Source organism: Aspergillus pseudotamarii, assembly GCF_009193445.1.
Source record: "Aspergillus pseudotamarii strain CBS 117625 unplaced genomic scaffold BDV38scaffold_5, whole genome shotgun sequence".
In the NCBI taxonomy this organism is placed as follows: domain Eukaryota; kingdom Fungi; phylum Ascomycota; class Eurotiomycetes; order Eurotiales; family Aspergillaceae; genus Aspergillus; species Aspergillus pseudotamarii.
Genome location: NW_022475019.1, coordinates 600,375 through 617,397, shown reverse-complemented (window position 1 = coordinate 617,397; position 17,023 = coordinate 600,375). Strand labels below are relative to the sequence as shown.

The following is a 17,023-nucleotide window of genomic DNA, read 5'->3' as shown; positions in this document are numbered from 1 at the left end:
ACGATGAACCGACAGCTTTTCTTACGTATTCTCTATAATCGTCTTCCTGATAAGTCGAAAGTCTTTGAGCGCCATCGTGTGGTCGATGGTATCGAGGAGAGAGACTCTGCCCGCGTAGTCCTGGGAGATGGTATCGACCACATCGGGGATCTGGTTGTGGGAGCCGACGGCGTGCATAGCAAAGTGCGTGAGATCATGTGGAAGAACGAGAACAAGACAATCCCGCATTTCATTGCCGCTGCCGAGAAGCGATGTACTAGAACCATACCCACATCTCCCGGGAAATATGTTCAAAGCTGACAGCTCATTCCTCCCTCCAGCTATGGTCACCACCTACAACGCCATTGTAGCCCAGGGTCCACCAATCCCCGGATTGGGTCCCCACGACATGCACTCAACCTTGAACGACCGTTTCTCCTTCCTTCTCCTCTGTCAGCCGACCTTCATCTCCTACATCGCACACTGCAAACTCCCTGAAGACCAGCAGTGTGTATGGCCGAATCGCGCGCGATATACCGACGACGACATGGAGGCCCTGGCGCGCAAGCTAGCCGACTATCCGATCTGCGAGTCGGTGGTCTTTGGAGAGCCATGGCGCACCCGCACCAAGGCCCAGCTTATCTCTCTGGAAGAAGGTGTTCTCGACCACTGGTTCTTTGGTCGGACGGTAATGGCCGGCGACGCGATCCATAAGGTAACCCCCAATTCCGCGCTGGGCGGCTGCACGGCAATGGAAGATGGCGCAGCAATCACCAATCAACTCTATCAGCCGCTGAGCCGACACCCGAACAAGAAACCCTCGACTGGAAATCAGTGCCGCTATGCAGGAGTACCAGGACTCGCGATTGGATCGCGTTAAGACGATCGTTAATGTCGGCGGCCATCTCACGCATCTGCAGGCCTTTGACGGATGGTACTTTTACATTATTTAGCGCTGGGTCACCCCATGGATTGGCCTGGACACGCTAGCGGTCAACATAGCCAAGCTGTGCAGTGCTGGCACGAAGTTGAGCTTTGTCGACTTTCCAGAGCAGAAGGGGCTTCTGGGATGGCAGGATACCCTGGCGATCGAGGAAAAAAGGAGACGGCGGTCGGGCAGCAGCAGCAGATGGAGCTATCACAGAAGTGGTGGTACTGAAATGGGGAGCTGCAGCAGATTTGGCCCTTGTTGGTGGGATTTTTCCTGTGCCTTAGTTCGACACTATTATGGCGCTTGCCGAGAGATCCCCATCATGTGTGGTTCGGGATTGAGGTGGCTCATTGATTCTATACACGTGGACGACTACCTAGGGGAGAGAAGGTGGAAATTCTCAAGATTCTGTATCACCCTAAGCGTCTGCAAACTCACAAAGTCCATCATGACGAGTTACCGGGCCAAGGAAGGAACTTAACTCTTGTGGTACGTATTCCAATCGTAAAATAGGTCCGATGAATCATAGCGAGTTACGAGAAAGCGTACCTACCCATCATATGTGCTACTTGCCTACTAAAACTTGAAGGGTAGGGGTCAACGCCATAGAGGTTGTTGTAAGTAGTCGGCGATTCGCGTTTGCTAGCAAGAAACTATCCCCAATCTCTATATTTAGCTTCATATCTAATGTGAAATCTGAATGCAAATCTTAGGTCCCGTTGTTGTCAGTGCGCTTTTTCTGTGATCCTCGATCAGAGGAATCTTGAGGTCTGCCCATTTAAGCTTGGGTTATGCTCGGTCAAAGGGAAGACCATGGAGCCATATCCACGGGTAACATAGCCCACTCAACGCAAATCAAGGAACATTGGATCATTCCCCGGAACGGGACTCGTGTTGTGATTCATCCCATTTCGCCAAGGCAGTCACCGCAGCACTGCTTGCTTGGTGCCAATACCCATCAGGCTCCTCAACACGGTCCAGAGCGGCGCGTAGCAAGCGCAGGGAGTCAACGATACCGATAGGAGTCGTGTCACCATTGGCTAGACTGCGACTTAGGGCAATTAGGCTCATAGAAATGGGCCAGCCAATGAACGTCGCCTGGAGCGTGAAGTGATCACGCTAAAACGAAAGTCAGATCAGGCTCATGGGAAGAAAATATGAAGAGAGGTGAAGGAGTTACCTCCGACCGCTGAACAGGCCAGTTCATGCGAATGGCTCCGAGAATCTTAAAGGCTGCGGCGGTACTACACTTACGACTTTCAGCTGCAACGAGCTTGGGCAAGTCTTGCTCTTCAACCTTCCGTATCGCTGCCTCATGGAGGTTAATGTGTGTTGCGCATAGATTGAGGTGCAGTGAAAACGCTAACGGATCTTCACGGACGGCTTTAGCAGTCAGGTATCGTTGGAAGATGGAGGTGTAGTCATTAATTGTCTTAACTAGGCGGTAATGGCGGTCCCAGAATCCCGAGTCGCTAACACTGCGCGAGAGAATACTAACGTGCTCAAAGCACAGGCGAGCAAGCTTAACCATGACGGTCACCGCGGCATAGGAGGTCAAGTAACCGACCCCAGCAAGTTTTGTAGGGTCGCTGATAAAGGGCATCGGGCTAGGCAGAAATGTCTCGTTGAGTTCACCAGGGGACGGAAGAAAGATATACAAGTTGTCCTCGTCTAGAGTGCAAGGTCGACCAATGCGAACGCTCCCATAGCTCTCGAATATGTATAAGGACCAGAAAGAACGACGAATCTCCTCCAGCGAGGCCGGATCGCGTGTGACGCTGGCTAATCCTATTTCGGTGGCATCCTGCTCAGGCCCTGTGCGCTGCTGTTGAGCTGCGTCGCCGCTATCTATGTGATGCAGGTTGAGGATTTGAGCCAGTGTAACAGCGCGGCCGAGGGTCATCCAAGCGCGGACAAAGTGCTTTTTGGTCAATTCGTAGCGAACAATGAATAATAACGCTTGAAAAGAATTTAGACTCATAATATACGTTTCGTCGTCGTCGCGCTCACAGAGTTCGATGTATTTGCGCGCATTGTTGTAGCAAGGTGATTGTAGATGGACGTATTCTGGGGTGATCGTTGCGCCGATCAGGGCCACAGCGTAACTTAGGCCCCGAATACGGGAGGAGCCTGGATCATGGGTCCATTCTCGGTGAAATCGCGATGGATTTAAGATTGGTAAAACAGGATAGAAAACATCGAAGTATTTATGGTGTCTGTGTCAATTGGTCAGTTGTCTTGTCCTCCAGGCAAGGAAGAATTGGGAATACTTTACAGGACGGCAAGATCGGACAGTGGGATGGGTTCCTCTAGCTCATGGGTTGAGGAGAAGAGAGAGCTTTCGAAAGCAGAAGGAACAGAGCTACCGCTCCCAGTAGGGAGATAGCCACTCTCGAATGGATTTGGAAGGTGAGTATCACCCGACAGGATTGGAAGAGCATCAGGAGTCAGAGTTGGATCCATTACTCCCCAAAAATCGGGAATATCCCCCGTCAGGTTTGCTAACATGTCACATCCCTCAAACGCACGATCAATTTGTGGGGTGACATGGCGCTGGAGCTGCTGCATTAGCCGTTCATGGTCACCTAGCCGCTCTGAAGGCGTCATCAATGGCCAGGATACGTCTACATGGGGGGTAAGCGGCTGAGCGGTGGTAGCAGTGGATGTTGTCGAGGGTGTTGTCCGCAATAGGGCTTCTGCATGCGCTGAGGCAACCGACGAGGATCAGCACGAACCCGATACATTCGACAAACAACATGTTATTCTGGGGGCAGCATTTACCTAGTCGGTTCTGTAATTCAGATAATTGGCGTGGCATGTCCGCTTGAGCTGCACGATATCGCTTCCGTCCCGTATAGCTGCAGTCGTAGCCAAGCCGCGCACAACGGCCACATTTGGGATCCCCCCGGTCACAGCGGACCTTTCCTGTGGATAAGAGTCAACACGGTACTTTGGTTGCTTTTCAGGGAGGGCTCTACATACGTTCTCTACAAATATCACAGGCTAATCTTCCAGAGGTCTTCAAAGCGCGTTCTTTCTTGCTGATGGAAGAAGAGTGCGATTTGCGACGGTCGCCGCTACGGTCCTCCATAGATGCCGCGCTGGAGTCTGATCCGTCAGCCACACGGCGCAGCATGGTGGTCGGAGAAGATTTTCTGTGAGTTGAGACGGGGATCATCTGGGAGATATGGGCTGGTCGAGAAGCATGCTTTAAATGAGAGACACTGATGAGATCAGATTTCCTTTCCTTTGGTTTCCTTAAACCTTATTGCCAAGCCTTGACAAGGAGGGGTGAACAACAGCTGCAACTGCCAGTCCCTATGCTAGTTCTAGTATGGACTGATTTAAGAGGTAGTTGAACAATAATGGTCTTTGGTTCATGCCTTAGATCACATGACCTCTGAGTAAGGTGCATGACAGCCTTGAAAGAAAAACAAATTTTATAATGATAATTATAAATAAGATAACATGAATCGTAATTCAATATTTATATATATATATATATATATTTCCAATTCTTTGGAAGGAGTCAATGGTGCATGCGTAACCATCCACCTTCCTAGCAACGCCAACAAATCCTCAGCTCTACTAGGTAGTACTGGTGTGTTGACCACTCTGATAGAAAGTGATTGTACATAGGTATGGTCGGGGCTCACCCGGGGAACGATCCTGACGGGAGACTCAAGACCCACAGTGACTACGTACTAGCATAAATCCTCATATAATCTCAAACCTCGACATACTATCAACTAAACGGTGAACTGGTAATATAGAGTTTCGCGGCTCTCGTGCATCTGCTTTCGGAAAATGCCCTAGACAAGCTGCCAGCCACATACATAGTGCGTTGCAGGGTTAACACGTGTACAAGACAGTGCAATCAATGAATACCCTACTACTACTGATAAGCACTAGGATGGCTGTGTTTGGCCAGGGGTTTGGGTCGTTACGCCCAATAGAAAAGGTCCCCAGCGATATTGAGGACCTATCCATTGGTAATCGCTTACCCAATTGCGTATGCCAAGGTAAGTCAGATTAGGGAGGCATAAAATACTATATAAATATTTACTGGTCCACAGGACCACAGCGTGCGAAGAACATAGAAGCCTTGATATTGGAAAGAGCCCCATATACAACTACAACTAAGCAAGTTCAATTTGTAGTAATCAAACTCGTTATAGATATAGTGTAACCCTATATTGTTGCAGTGGGAGGCCTTGACCACGGGTGGAATAAACTTAGTTTGGTATCATCGAAGGCAACGAGGGCAATCATGAGTACTCCTTCTATCCGATGAAGAAGGAATGTATCTCTTCAGACGGCTTCATCTCCGGGAAAGCTATCCACAACTACCTGGTCAGGTTCGCCAAAGATCATGATTTCATGCGTCACGTTCGCCTTCAGACTCGTGTGACTGAAGTGCGCAGAAATGCCAACCACCAAAGCTGGATCGTGGAGACACGGTCTGGAGAGCGACCAATTCAATGCAATAAGTTGATCTATGCCACGGGGGCTAGTTCCAGCCCAATCCGACCGGAATGGCCTCGAGAGAATTTCGACAAACCCCGTCAACCACTCGCTAGCCATGGCCACAAATTTGTCCCTAGTTGAGAGCGACACAATCCAGCGAGCCACAGTGGTGGGAGCTTCAAAATCATCTTATGGCACTTTATACTAGCTGCTCAAAGCTGGGAAGAAGGTTGACTGGATTATCCGACCCAGTGCCTCCGGGGCGTTTTCCATATTCGCCCCGACGTTCATGGGCTTGTGGCATACATCGGATCATATATCTACTCGATTTGCATCCAGCTTTAGCCCTACTATCATGAGTTGCACTGGGCTCTGGGATAGCTTCTGGCAGCGCACTATGTTTGGGAGATCTCTTACGCGTGTCTATTGGCCAGTTGCCACGGGCCTGGCAGCGGGATATGCGCGGTTCGGGGATAGTGAACATACCGAGCATCTGCGGCCTTGGCCTCACACGGATGGGTGCGGGCTTTCTCTCTTATTATACAATCAAGATTTATAAGCTGACGCCTGGATATAGGCTTTTCTGGGGCAGTGGGGGTATCGGGATCGCGACTGTGCCCGACTTTTGGCAGGTCATCCACGACAGCGACATCACCGTCCATCGCACGGAGATAGAGTCACTCTCGCACCTTGATATGGTCAACCTAAAGAACGGATTTTCCGTGCCGACTGACATAGTGATTCATTGCACTGGGTTTGAGAAAGGTTATAACACGTTCAGTCCGCTGCTGCAGGAAGAATTAGGTCTCCATTACGACCCGCAAGCGATATCTTGAACAGGAAAATAAACATTCATATTTTATTCACGACTACATCTCGGTAAGCTAGTCACCCCCTACGTTACACCGTATCATCGGTATGGATTACTGACAGGGGTCATTCTGCCTCAATAATTAGTACCTGGACACTCTCATGAAAGACCCTGGCCTCAATCCACGCCGGAAGAAGACTCTCTTCGAAGAATTGTTCATTTCGTACCGGCCACAAGATTATCGAGGGCTGATTCAGGAGTATTTGACCGACCATTCACGTAGAATTCCTGAGGAGAAGGAAACCCAAGACAGGAAGTGAAGGTGGCTCTATCAAAGAAGGAAACGAGCTGTCAAATGGACATCGAGAGTTGACAATCGATGATGAGCTTACACGGACTTGAGGCGGCCGGTCTGGCGCCAAGACACGGAGTTGGAGCGGCCGTTCGGAGCCCTAACTGGCCATTTTGGGCATTCTATATAAACAGATAGATGCAGCAACGCCCGAGTGAAGTGTTCTGTCTTTTGAATTTTTGTATACTGTAAGCTTGAATGTGTATGATTCACTAATTTCTTCTTCTTCTCACTGCTCCCCTTCATCATGCCTTTCGTCGATGCAGACCCAGAAAAACAGGGTAGCAACGGCAACGTTTCCAGCACGGGCTACAGCGAGAATGTCGTCCCTAAAGAGACGTCACCCCGTCCAGTTCATGGATGGAAGGTATATCTTTGCTAGCCCTTACTACGAAGACAGTAACTGATTTTGAGGAAGTGGGCCATTGCATATGGTTCAATGATCTCGACTACGTTTCTATTCGCACTAGACAATACCATTGTACGTAATCGTATTCCCTATACCCCAGCTCCTTATATTTAACGAATCCAAAAGACTATAGCTAAAGGGTGATAAAACAGGTCGCCGACATTCAACCCGTGATTCTCGACTTATTCGGCGAAGTGTCACTTCTTCCATGGATCGGAGTCGGGTTTGCTCTCGGCACTATGTGCGTACTACCATGGGGCAAGGTCTACGGAGTATTCAACGTCAAATACGTCTATCTGTTCAATATCGCACTGTTTGAAATTGGAAGCGCAGTGTGTGGCGCGGCCCCGAATATGACTGCTCTCGTGGTCGGCCGTGTCATCGCCGGGGTGGGCGGGTCGGGGATGTACTCGGGGACGCTAAGTTTTGTGGCCATGTTGACCTCACTGAAGGAGCGACCAATCTATATGGCTGGAAGCACCGTTATCTGGGGAGTCGGAAGTGTTCTTGGCCCGGTGGTAGGTGTATCCATCATTCAACGCCATTTGATGAGTGATTGAGCACGGAGATTGATGGTTCTAGGTCGGTGGTGCGTTTGCAGATAGCTCTGCGACATGGCGATGGGTAAGTTATCGCAACGTCTGACAAGGATCATCTTACTTCTACTCATATGTATGTATTTCTAGGCATTTTACATCAATCTCCCTATTGGAGCCGTCTTCGCCCCATCCTACCTCTTCCTCGTCCCCAGCGTCGACCCGCAGCCGTCCAAAAGCTGGACAGAAAAGTGTCATATGGTAGACTGGATCATGACGACCATGTTCCTTGCAGGATCTGCCAGTCTGGTCATGGCTATCACGTTTGGTGGCACGCTGTATGCCTGGAGCTCCTCGAACGAGATTGTCCTCTGGGTTGTAGCGGGAGTCCTTCTAATCATCTGTATTGTCCTGGCGAAATTCCATCCAGGTGTGGATAAAGATAACCGGCTCTATCCAGCGCATTTCTTTAAACGACCTATCTTGATCAACCTTCAGCTGCAGATGTTCTTGGTGTCTGGTATTGTGCTAGTGCGTGATACCCCGTCTCTAATTCAGATAAATGCTAACAGTGCATAGGCAATGACCTACTATATTCCATTATTCTTCCAGTTTATACGAGTTCGTGACCTATTATCTTGAGAGTGGCTTATTAGTACAGAACTAACTGAGAGTTTACTCACTAATAGGGAGACGGCCCCTTGGACGCAGGCGTCCGCCTTCTCCCCTTCATCATCTCCATGGTCGTCTTCGCCATGGGCAACGGAGCACTAATGCCCAAACTACCCTACATCCTACCCTGGCATCTCTTCGGCAGTGCACTTGTCGTTGCCGGAACAGGACTACTGTGTCAGTATTCACTATTCTTCCCCCCTCCCCGCGCGCCCAATATCCATAATCATAACACACAGAATAAGAACTAACAAAATAGGGAGGGATGGGGGACACACAGACACCGCAGACCTCAACACCTCCAACGCCAAAATCTACGGATACAGTATCCTTGTCGGAGCCGGATCAGGATGCTACGCCGTCGCCGGGTTCGCCGTCGTCCAATCCCTCGTTCCACTAAAGGAGATACCGAATGCCGTGAGTGCAATGGCAATTTGTAAGGAGGTCCCTAGAAGTCTAGTCCCGCCTGGGATATATGCGTATGCTAATATTTTGTGATGCTGTTATAGCTCAGGACCTAGGCATGGTTATCTTCCTCGCTATGGCTGGGTCTATTTATCAGAATCTTGCGTTGCAGAAAGTGGCCCAGACTATGCCAGCGCTGAGTGCGGCTGATATCACGAATCTCGTTGCTGGGACGAGTAGTCGCACGTATAAGGTGTTGTCGGAGGAGGAAAGAGCTCTGGTCACGCCGCAGATTACGGATGCCATGAGTAATGTGTGGTTGTTCTTTTTGGTGGCTGGGATATTGAGCTTTGTTCTTACGCCTCCTTTGGGGGTGAGTTAATTCCTCTCTGAGCGTTTGGGGAAAGAGAGAGATGAAATGCGGGCTAACTAGCGGATCTTACAGAAAACTAGGTTAAAAGGAGCGAATTCCACTGAGGGAGTGGCTTGAAGACTGTTATTGACGAGAGGGTATATCTATGACTGTTGCATCATGGTGCAAGTGGAATACAAATTGGTTCTTTTCTTGCTTTTCTCGGGACCGTATTTCACTTGTTTTCGAGTTTTACTCATGATTAGATGTTACAACAGGTGTTTTTTGTTTCATATCATGGCTATAGAGTGAATTTCAAATGGAATACGCTGAACAACTAGCGTACCAAGAGGCGTCTATAAAGCCAAGTCACATTCAAGATTCATGAAACATTATATTCATCTAATCGTACAGAGCCATATCATGCCATGACCGTAGCTTCTAATGAGACAATTAATGGTGTATCCTTTTCAAGACTCCAAGTAGAGCCTACTCCTTCCAAAGAGATCCCAAGCAAGACATCATCCAAAACCCAACCCTCCATGCGTGGCAGCCCAATCATCAGGCAACCTCAAATCCTTCGGCAAACGATACTGCCCGACACAAGAGCCCGGCGACACACACCGATCCAGATCACACCTCCCATACAACCGACAATAACAATCCTTGGCAGACGGACAAGCCTGATGATTCAACGCCTCCAAATCCACCCCCTCCGAAACCCCCGACACGGGATTCTGGTCAATAAACAAAATATGCCAGACGTAGGACAAGACACGACCGGAGATGCGATCATCCAGCGGCGCCGCATTGCGATGAGTCCCCGCATCCAACAACCACTGGCGCAACGCGACATACTCCTCCCTAGAATGGCGACGGATGTTATCTCTCGCGACGACGAATTGTGCACAGCATTGCGAGCGAACGGTGTGCGTGCGACCCAGCTTGGCCTGGCTGCCGGCGCCCGGGCCGAATAGGGCGTGGAGGGCTTTGGGGAGCGCGACGTCGGATACGGCGCGCGCGCTCCAGGGCTGGAGGACCGCTTTGAAGGCGTTTTCAAGGCCGCCTTGCGGTGGGACATGAGAGGGACAGGTGCTGAGACTCCAGTCACAGCGGAGGTTGTGGTAGCCCCATGGTTCCAGGGCGGTGGGGATGTTGAGCGCGGCGAGGAGGTCGGCATTGTCGTACTCTGGGTGGTCGTTGTGCCATGCGAAGCGGGATCCGTGGGCGAAGACGGCGCCGCGCGTGGGGATCTGATCGTAGTTGTCGATTATGAAGGTCAGGTAGGTCATGGACTCGTGGCCGCGGTTTGCCGGGACCTGCAGGTATTTGGACTTAGGGTCCTCGGGTGCGTCGACGGCGTATACGCAGAGGTGGTACTTTTTGTTTAGGGCTTCGAGCCAGGAGGGATCGCCGTCGGCTTCGACTCGGGATATCACGAGGGCCGGTTTCGAGGATTCTTTGAGGCCTGGGCAGATGCCGCGGGCTGGCGGGAGAACTCCCGAGTTCGTTTGGTAGGTGACTTTCGTCCATGGGTATGTTTCGGGGTTTTTCTTGAGGGGCGAAGGTGAGGACGAGCGGTTCAGGAAGAGGATGAGGAATAGGATACACCCGAACACGGTGAGGTGGGTGAGGGATTTTCGAAATTTGCGTCTCATTTTTCACCGGATCATTTTTTTCATTGGAGGTTTTATAGGTATACCGTATATTATGGCATCTTGGGGTTGGTGGTGGTGAAGAAGCTGAACAGCTTCACATTCTGTGCTCGAGGTGAGAGAAACTCGGGACACGATTGAAAGAACCGCGTGCGGAGGTTTGGCTCCAGATGCCGGTGTACCCGAATTCTTATACACATTCCTACAGAACCGCTAGGGGGGATAGTCTCCACTTTTAGTTCACTCTTACATGAACCTACATCTATCTAACTTAACACATCAAAAGAACAAAAAGCTCTACATTCTCTCGTGTTCAATCAACAAAACAATCCAATTGTGACAAGTCAAGATTTGTTAAGCTAAGCTCTCCCATGAGCCCGGATTTCAACTTCAACCGTTGCGGATCACCGCCAAGCCTTCGGGTTCTACTGATCTATAACTACCTAGTACAGTAACCTAGTAAGGGATATTGAATATCTAGGTATGATTGAGTATATTATGTGAGGTCACATCATATCCAGAAACGCTACTCTTGGAGGCGTTCTCATCGAGAAAAGCCATACATAGGCAGGCTCACCTGAATGAACGAATGCTAAATACAGAGCAAATCCAAGACTCTAAAGCTCAACTGGTATTTCCCCAAAGCCTCACCGAGTCCAAGTAAAAAGCCACTTAAATGTCGGCGCTGACAGTGATGACCGCATCGTTGTAATCATCATCAATGTTATCTTCGCTCGCAATCTTCCACTCCATTTTTCGAACTTTGTAGTCGGTATCGTAAACGGTGTTGTAGACGGGACGCAGCACTTTTGACGTTCGAAAGGAGTCCTCTGCGCCAGAGATCGAGTTCTGGAAGTTGAATTTCCATGTGCGGAATCCAGTGGCCTGGATCGCCTCAAGGTCGACGCTCTCCTTTCCTCCCGCAAGTGTCATGGCCTTGCCTTCACCGCTGCCTTCGAAGATGTACTTTTCTTTGCCTTTGCCAATCTCCTCGACGGTGACCCTTTGGCGGAAGTCTGCATTTGTCTCGCCGACGATGTGGACTTTTGCATTCTCCGGGATGGTGATGACCACTGGGCCTTCGGGGTGGATCATGTTGGCGCTGGGCTGCATTTTGACAAATTAAAAAGGGTCTGATATGGAAAAATTGGTGGTAAGCTAGAGGGGGTAAGCAACTAGTATAAGAGCTGTATCCAAGGAACGCAGCAGACCTTCGAGTGGGTTGAGGAGCCTTAGGAGCTATTGGGTGAGCATGAACTTGAGCTTGGGTAGATTAGCTGTTAAAGGCCGGCAACACCTGGATTTATATGGTTCAACCGTCGATTATCCTGCTCCTTTGCCAGCTTGAACTGTAACAATAGTGGCGCCACGTACACCAAAAACAAATTCGATATTGCAGGCTGTGTTCGATGGAGATCAAGAAACAATCCCTGCCATCACAGGTCGTCAGACATGTATTCTGTATGCGTAAATGCCTGAACGCTTCCTGGACAAGCGACGCTATCCAGAATTGAATGCATGTCCCAGCAGACACAACAATATGGAGGAGAAAAGCCTTGCCAAATACAGTAATCGAAGCCATTTGACTGTATATCCCGATCACGAGCGACCGGATTACCTGGGACGATACTTGCGATACGTCCGATTTATGCAGCGTGGGCGATGAATTGGCCTGCGTGTCAGGCCGCCTAGTGACCATTCTCAGTCAATGCCTAGCGTTAGAGGTGAGGACTTTTGAATGTTATTTGTCTTTCTCAACCATGGCGGCGCCACCAACAGACAAATCATACAATTTCCCCGACGGATATCCTGAAGTGTGAATCTAAGAGGCCCATCTAGAGCATGAGAAATGTAGTAGTGCCTTAGCAGATGTAGGTATCTCCAGCAAGGATCATAGCATTTGCCCAAAATGTAGAGCGATGGGGATAGAGTGACCAAGTCGTGGTTCTTCTTTGCAAGTGCTAGTTGGGCAAGAACACGGCGCAGTGGATGCGAAGACGGACAATAGGAACCATAAGACCAATCAATGAGAACATTGGCATCTTGAGGGGTTTTCCCTTGCTGGTCTCCCTACGTAAGGCAAGCCCTACACCCCTGCAACCTGTCAAAAGTGGGATGTACTATCATGTATCTCCTCCTTCACCCCGCCAATAACTAGGCAACATCATATGCAATCAAGCAACACTAGGACAACATTCGCGTATTTGTCGAGGCACACAAACTACACCAAAGATCGAAATGGTTCGGTTGAATGCTCGCGACAGTAGCGCATATCTCAGGGAAATAAATTAGTTGCATCCGCTCTTGTCGACGAGATTATAGAAAGGAAACGGGAAGATAAACTCATGAATGCCTTACCCGTGCTTGCAGGCCATCACTGCACGTGCCGTGGGCAGATCAAGGAACAACGCCTTTCACTTGCATGGGTTCTTGGAATGCCACGCTGGACATGCAGCACGTCACGTCCCTCGTTTGCTGGCTTCCCATATTACCCCACTTTCCAAGCTAGGGCTTAGAGGATTTCGAACTCTTGCAAAAGAAGACATGCATTGGACACTGTCCCTCTACCTGGTTGACCACCATATACAGACGAGAAGTTGAGGGCTGTGCCACGTCAGGCATATTATGCTACATTGTCACTGAGCTAGTCTCATGATGTTCAGTACACTTGGAATTTCTCGGACTTTTGGATTGGATGGAGGGGCAAGGAAGAACTGGTCAAGATGCTTGCAAGTCCGGAGATGGCAGAAACGGAAAATATCGGGAAATGCATAATGCAGTCAATATTGGTATCTTGAAAGAAAACACTCCTATGGAATGTGAACAGGTGTGATCTGGTGAAAAAGAAGGGTAAGAGAAGGAGAGAGGAAGCGAGAATAGAAGAGAAATAAAAATAAAAATAAAAAAGAAAAGAAAAAGAAAAGAAAAAGATGCAATACTACTAAAGCAGGTGCATCATGCTTTGCTAGTACGACAAATCAAAACAAAACGTCAAGGCTCCCCCGTACATGGTGACGAATACAGATGCTATCGCTAATGGCGACCGATGTGGAGAAAACATCCCCCAACATAAATTGTAAAACGAAAATATATCAGAAATTAGGGTATTCCCGACGCACAGTTATCACAAAAGCATTATCAGTGGGTAATACTAAAGGGCTGTTCCACCAGAGCATGGTTTGCATTGGTCAGGGGCCCTTCGCTTTTTAAAAAGGCCGGTAATCTTTTGGAAAAGAGTAGGCTTATTATTGGAGGGTGAAATTGTTTCTGTGTGGCTCTTCCAATTCGGCGTAGTTGCTTTGCTCTTGTGTGAGCAGGACGTTTCGAGTCTGGAAGGGATGGGTTGGTGCTCCGACTGGGGATTTTTGTGCAGGAAGGCTTGTTTCGGTGTCTGGGGCAATGCATTCGTGCTGGATTCAACCACATTAGATTTCATCTTTGCCATGACCGCTTGTTGCAGATTGAGGTTACGCTGCGCCTCTTCGGCAGCTGTTAGAACACGCGCGACTCCATTGCCATCGATGATAACTCCGGGCTCGTTTTCACTCTGCCCGGATTGTGATCGGTCCAGTCCTGCCATAGTCCCTGGCCTATCTCCGAGAAACCTCGACTGGGTAATTGGTCCTGGCTGTCCACTTTGAGTGAGGCCGCTAGAGACTCCAAAGCTTGGCGAAGTGCTATCAAGGAATGTTGAAGGTGAGGTAAAGCTCGGAATTCCGTCCGAGTCTAAGCCAACATCAGGATTAAGGAATACTTCCATGTCCTCTAATGCCTCATTTGAAGTTAGGCCTGAGTTGCATGTGCCAGCAAGGAATGACATCGTATCCTGGTCTTTCGTTTGAGCGTCTCTTATGGAACTACCCATCATGTTTTGCTTTTCGTCTTGTGGGGAATCCTTGACTGGTGATTGGCTATTTGATTCTTCTGCATTACTGGTATCGGAGCCAGAGGTGGTGCTCCTTACCTGACTGCACAGAGATCCCGATGTGCGCTCATCGGAGTCGGAGCGTGCATCGGAGTGAGATGACTTCAATAACCGCATCGTCTGTCTGCTAGGTTGTTGGGTTAACCCAACACCCGAGTCAAGCTTATCTTTCATGGCGGCGACCTCGGCGCCAACCTTTGGAGAAAAGTATTTCGAATCAATTTGCGGTACCGTTCCTTCTTGTGCGGCGCTAGAATGGTCTCTTTTCTCACTTCCCAGACGTGTCGACGGATTAGATGATTGGTTGGCTGGCGGTGACGGCACGCCACGTTCAATTCGGTATACAAGTAATGAGCAAGCATATCTGATGTCCGACTCTAGCTCCGGGCTAATGTATTGACAATGGGTAGAAGGAGATGATGGCTCATTATAGCCGTGGGAGTCCACCAAGTCATAATATCGAGTCGGTTGTTCCTGGAGTAGTGAAAATGTGGGTTTCTAAGGGGTGTTTATGAGCCTCTATTATACGGGATATTATGGTCTAGGCCAGACTCACTTGTATATGTAACAGTTGGGAAATAGATCCACGCCTATTCATACTCGTGCCTTTTCTCCTGAGAAGAGACTCCATTGTGGATGACCGAAATACTGAATAATAATATGGCCACGACCGAGATGTAACACACTTGGATTGAAAGAGGGTACTGATATTGTTCGAGTAGAGAGAAAAAGAGAGGACAGTGATCACTATTCACCGGGCGATGTCGTTTTATTCGGCTATATTTCTGGTCCCTGACCAGGCAATCTTAACAATCCGGTTCAACAGTGCAAGAAAGCGTGGGGCAACCAGTCCCAACAATGGTCGATTGAACCACGAAGTCGATCACAAATGAAAAACAGGAGAAAATAAATCGTTCACGGAAGGTGTTCCAGAATGAAAGTCGAAGTCGTCTGAAGCGATGGCCTGGAATGTGGGGGCAGCCTAACTAGGCTTATATCGAAGGAATGTCGCTACCAAAAAAAAAGATCCAGAACCAGATCTATGGTCAAGATGAGAAGTATGCTATGACGAAAGAAATTAAATAGTAACACGGAGTGCGTTTGGGGGTCGAAAAGCGCCGGGTCGCAAGCCACGCATGAGGGAACTCCGGTATCAATACAAGGCGACAGGGCAAGCAGGCATCGTAGCCCCAGTGGAGGAGGGAAGGATAGTCACAAGCTCGGTTAACACATGAGCGATTAATTGGTTCCCGAGGACATGGCCAAAAGAGTGGAGTGTACAGAGTAGTATCACCGAGGAAAGGAAGCAAAAGCAAAACGGTTAACAATGGTTGAATGACAATATCACGGGACAGTGGAACCCTATGAGTACACTTTGAGTTCCTCAAACTATAAAAGTCATAATAGTTAACGACTTCAGGCTGTTAGTCATGTCCCAGGAAGTTTGAAACAAAAACATGCATTTACTTTCGCTTAGGAAAAAGGAATACCCCTAATGGCCGCTCAAGGGATGCCATCTGCCGTGTACAGACTTTTAGCACGAAAACCGAATCCGGACCCTCAGCTGCATAACCTCCAAACTGGGGAATTAGTTCAATGATCTTCAAAAGGAAACAAGGAACGGCTTTCTCCACATTTCATGGGGTGGGCCGGGAGATCATCTGGATCAATAAGCCCGGGGATAGATAGCTCATATCTGACCACCTTACATTTCATAACTAGCACCATCAGTGTTCATGCTGAGAAGGGTATTGCTATTCTACCATATCTCACAATCGTACAACGATTCTTCTGTTATTGAATTCTTTCTCCTGTGAGCAAGCGAGGAGGCAAAAAGGGGGGAGGGAATCAAGGGGTTGGCCGGTGAAGGTCCGAGATAGAGATCGTCAATTATCCTCCCAATCGGGCACTTCCAAATCATTGCCTGACGACCTCAATTACTGGTCCATTCACCCCATTGGTTATGCAGGGAGACTATAAACTCTGGCTCCCTTTCCTGCAGGAGAGAAAAAAGAAATTTTTTCAATTTTTTTTTAAGAGCAAAGACTAGCTCTACTAACGTTACGCTTTGTTTGCGCCAAATGTCTCGAACGGCTTACCAGAGTTACAGTAGCCACATACCAATCCAGATTCAAAGGCAATGTAAACACATACGGACATATGGTACGGAGTACAGAGTACCCTGCGTCATTCTAGCTCCAATAATATTACTACTTATATTCGACGGGTCAAATTTGAGTCCGTGTAAGACAGTCAATAGTTTCGCCATAGGTTATGTCCCTTTTGTCTGCATAAGTCTACACATTCCGCGGTCGAATCGTTGGACAAATAGGCCCATGCACCTTGGATACTTCTCCGTCTGCTCCCATCTTAGCCCGGGAAAGTCAAGTGAAGGAGAAAAAGCAAAGAGACGAGCATTAGCAACAAATTAGTTTCTTATTGCACATATCACATGTCCGAGGTCCCCGGCAAGCGCTCGGAAGTAACCGCCGATCTCTTTCTTCCCCAACAGTTCCCGCGACTTGCGCA

At 48.9% G+C, this 17,023-nt stretch overlaps 7 protein-coding genes across 7 annotated transcripts; 2 read left to right on the top strand and 5 right to left on the bottom strand.

Annotated features, from left to right (window-relative positions):
- Nucleotides 1–1,597: 1,597 nt before the first annotated feature.
- Nucleotides 1,598–4,046, bottom strand: BDV38DRAFT_295079 (uncharacterized protein; the record flags this gene model as incomplete). The annotated part of the gene is made up of 5 exons (XM_032062632.1): nt 1,598–2,029; nt 2,091–3,126; nt 3,186–3,606; nt 3,692–3,835; nt 3,893–4,046. The coding sequence occupies 5 exons, from the start codon at nt 4,044–4,046 to the stop codon at nt 1,781–1,783; spliced, it is 2,004 nt and encodes a 667-aa protein (XP_031918341.1). The 3' UTR covers nt 1,598–1,780.
- A 1,154-nt stretch (nt 4,047–5,200) lies between these two features.
- On the top strand, nt 5,201–6,213 carry BDV38DRAFT_278444 (uncharacterized protein; the record flags this gene model as incomplete). The annotated part of the gene is made up of 3 exons (XM_032058720.1): nt 5,201–5,506; nt 5,586–5,896; nt 5,955–6,213. The coding sequence occupies 3 exons, from the start codon at nt 5,201–5,203 to the stop codon at nt 6,211–6,213; spliced, it is 876 nt and encodes a 291-aa protein (XP_031918340.1).
- Nucleotides 6,214–6,787: 574 nt separating this feature from the next.
- Nucleotides 6,788–9,052, top strand: BDV38DRAFT_295078 (major facilitator superfamily-domain-containing protein; the record flags this gene model as incomplete). Its single annotated transcript, XM_032062631.1, has 9 exons — nt 6,788–6,907; nt 7,102–7,467; nt 7,532–7,573; nt 7,636–8,016; nt 8,065–8,106; nt 8,175–8,334; nt 8,438–8,593; nt 8,667–8,935; nt 9,008–9,052. 9 exons carry the CDS (start codon nt 6,788–6,790, stop codon nt 9,050–9,052), a joined length of 1,581 nt encoding a protein of 526 aa, XP_031918339.1.
- A 383-nt stretch (nt 9,053–9,435) lies between these two features.
- On the bottom strand, nt 9,436–10,572 carry BDV38DRAFT_278442 (DUF3431 domain-containing protein; the record flags this gene model as incomplete). The annotated part of the gene is made up of 1 exon (XM_032058719.1): nt 9,436–10,572. The coding sequence occupies one exon, from the start codon at nt 10,570–10,572 to the stop codon at nt 9,436–9,438; it is 1,137 nt and encodes a 378-aa protein (XP_031918338.1).
- A 505-nt stretch (nt 10,573–11,077) lies between these two features.
- On the bottom strand, nt 11,078–11,753 carry BDV38DRAFT_152805 (uncharacterized protein). Its single transcript, XM_032051659.1, has one exon. It carries the CDS (start codon nt 11,680–11,682, stop codon nt 11,242–11,244), a length of 441 nt encoding a protein of 146 aa, XP_031918337.1. The 5' UTR covers nt 11,683–11,753; the 3' UTR covers nt 11,078–11,241.
- A 1-nt stretch (nt 11,754) lies between these two features.
- Nucleotides 11,755–12,413, bottom strand: BDV38DRAFT_152804 (uncharacterized protein). The gene has a single exon (XM_032051658.1). The coding sequence runs from the start codon at nt 12,266–12,268 to the stop codon at nt 11,882–11,884; it is 387 nt and encodes a 128-aa protein (XP_031918336.1). The 5' UTR covers nt 12,269–12,413; the 3' UTR covers nt 11,755–11,881.
- A 1,307-nt stretch (nt 12,414–13,720) lies between these two features.
- On the bottom strand, nt 13,721–15,125 carry BDV38DRAFT_278440 (uncharacterized protein; the record flags this gene model as incomplete). Its single annotated transcript, XM_032058718.1, has 2 exons — nt 13,721–14,992; nt 15,051–15,125. 2 exons carry the CDS (start codon nt 15,123–15,125, stop codon nt 13,721–13,723), a joined length of 1,347 nt encoding a protein of 448 aa, XP_031918335.1.
- Nucleotides 15,126–17,023: the final 1,898 nt, after the last annotated feature.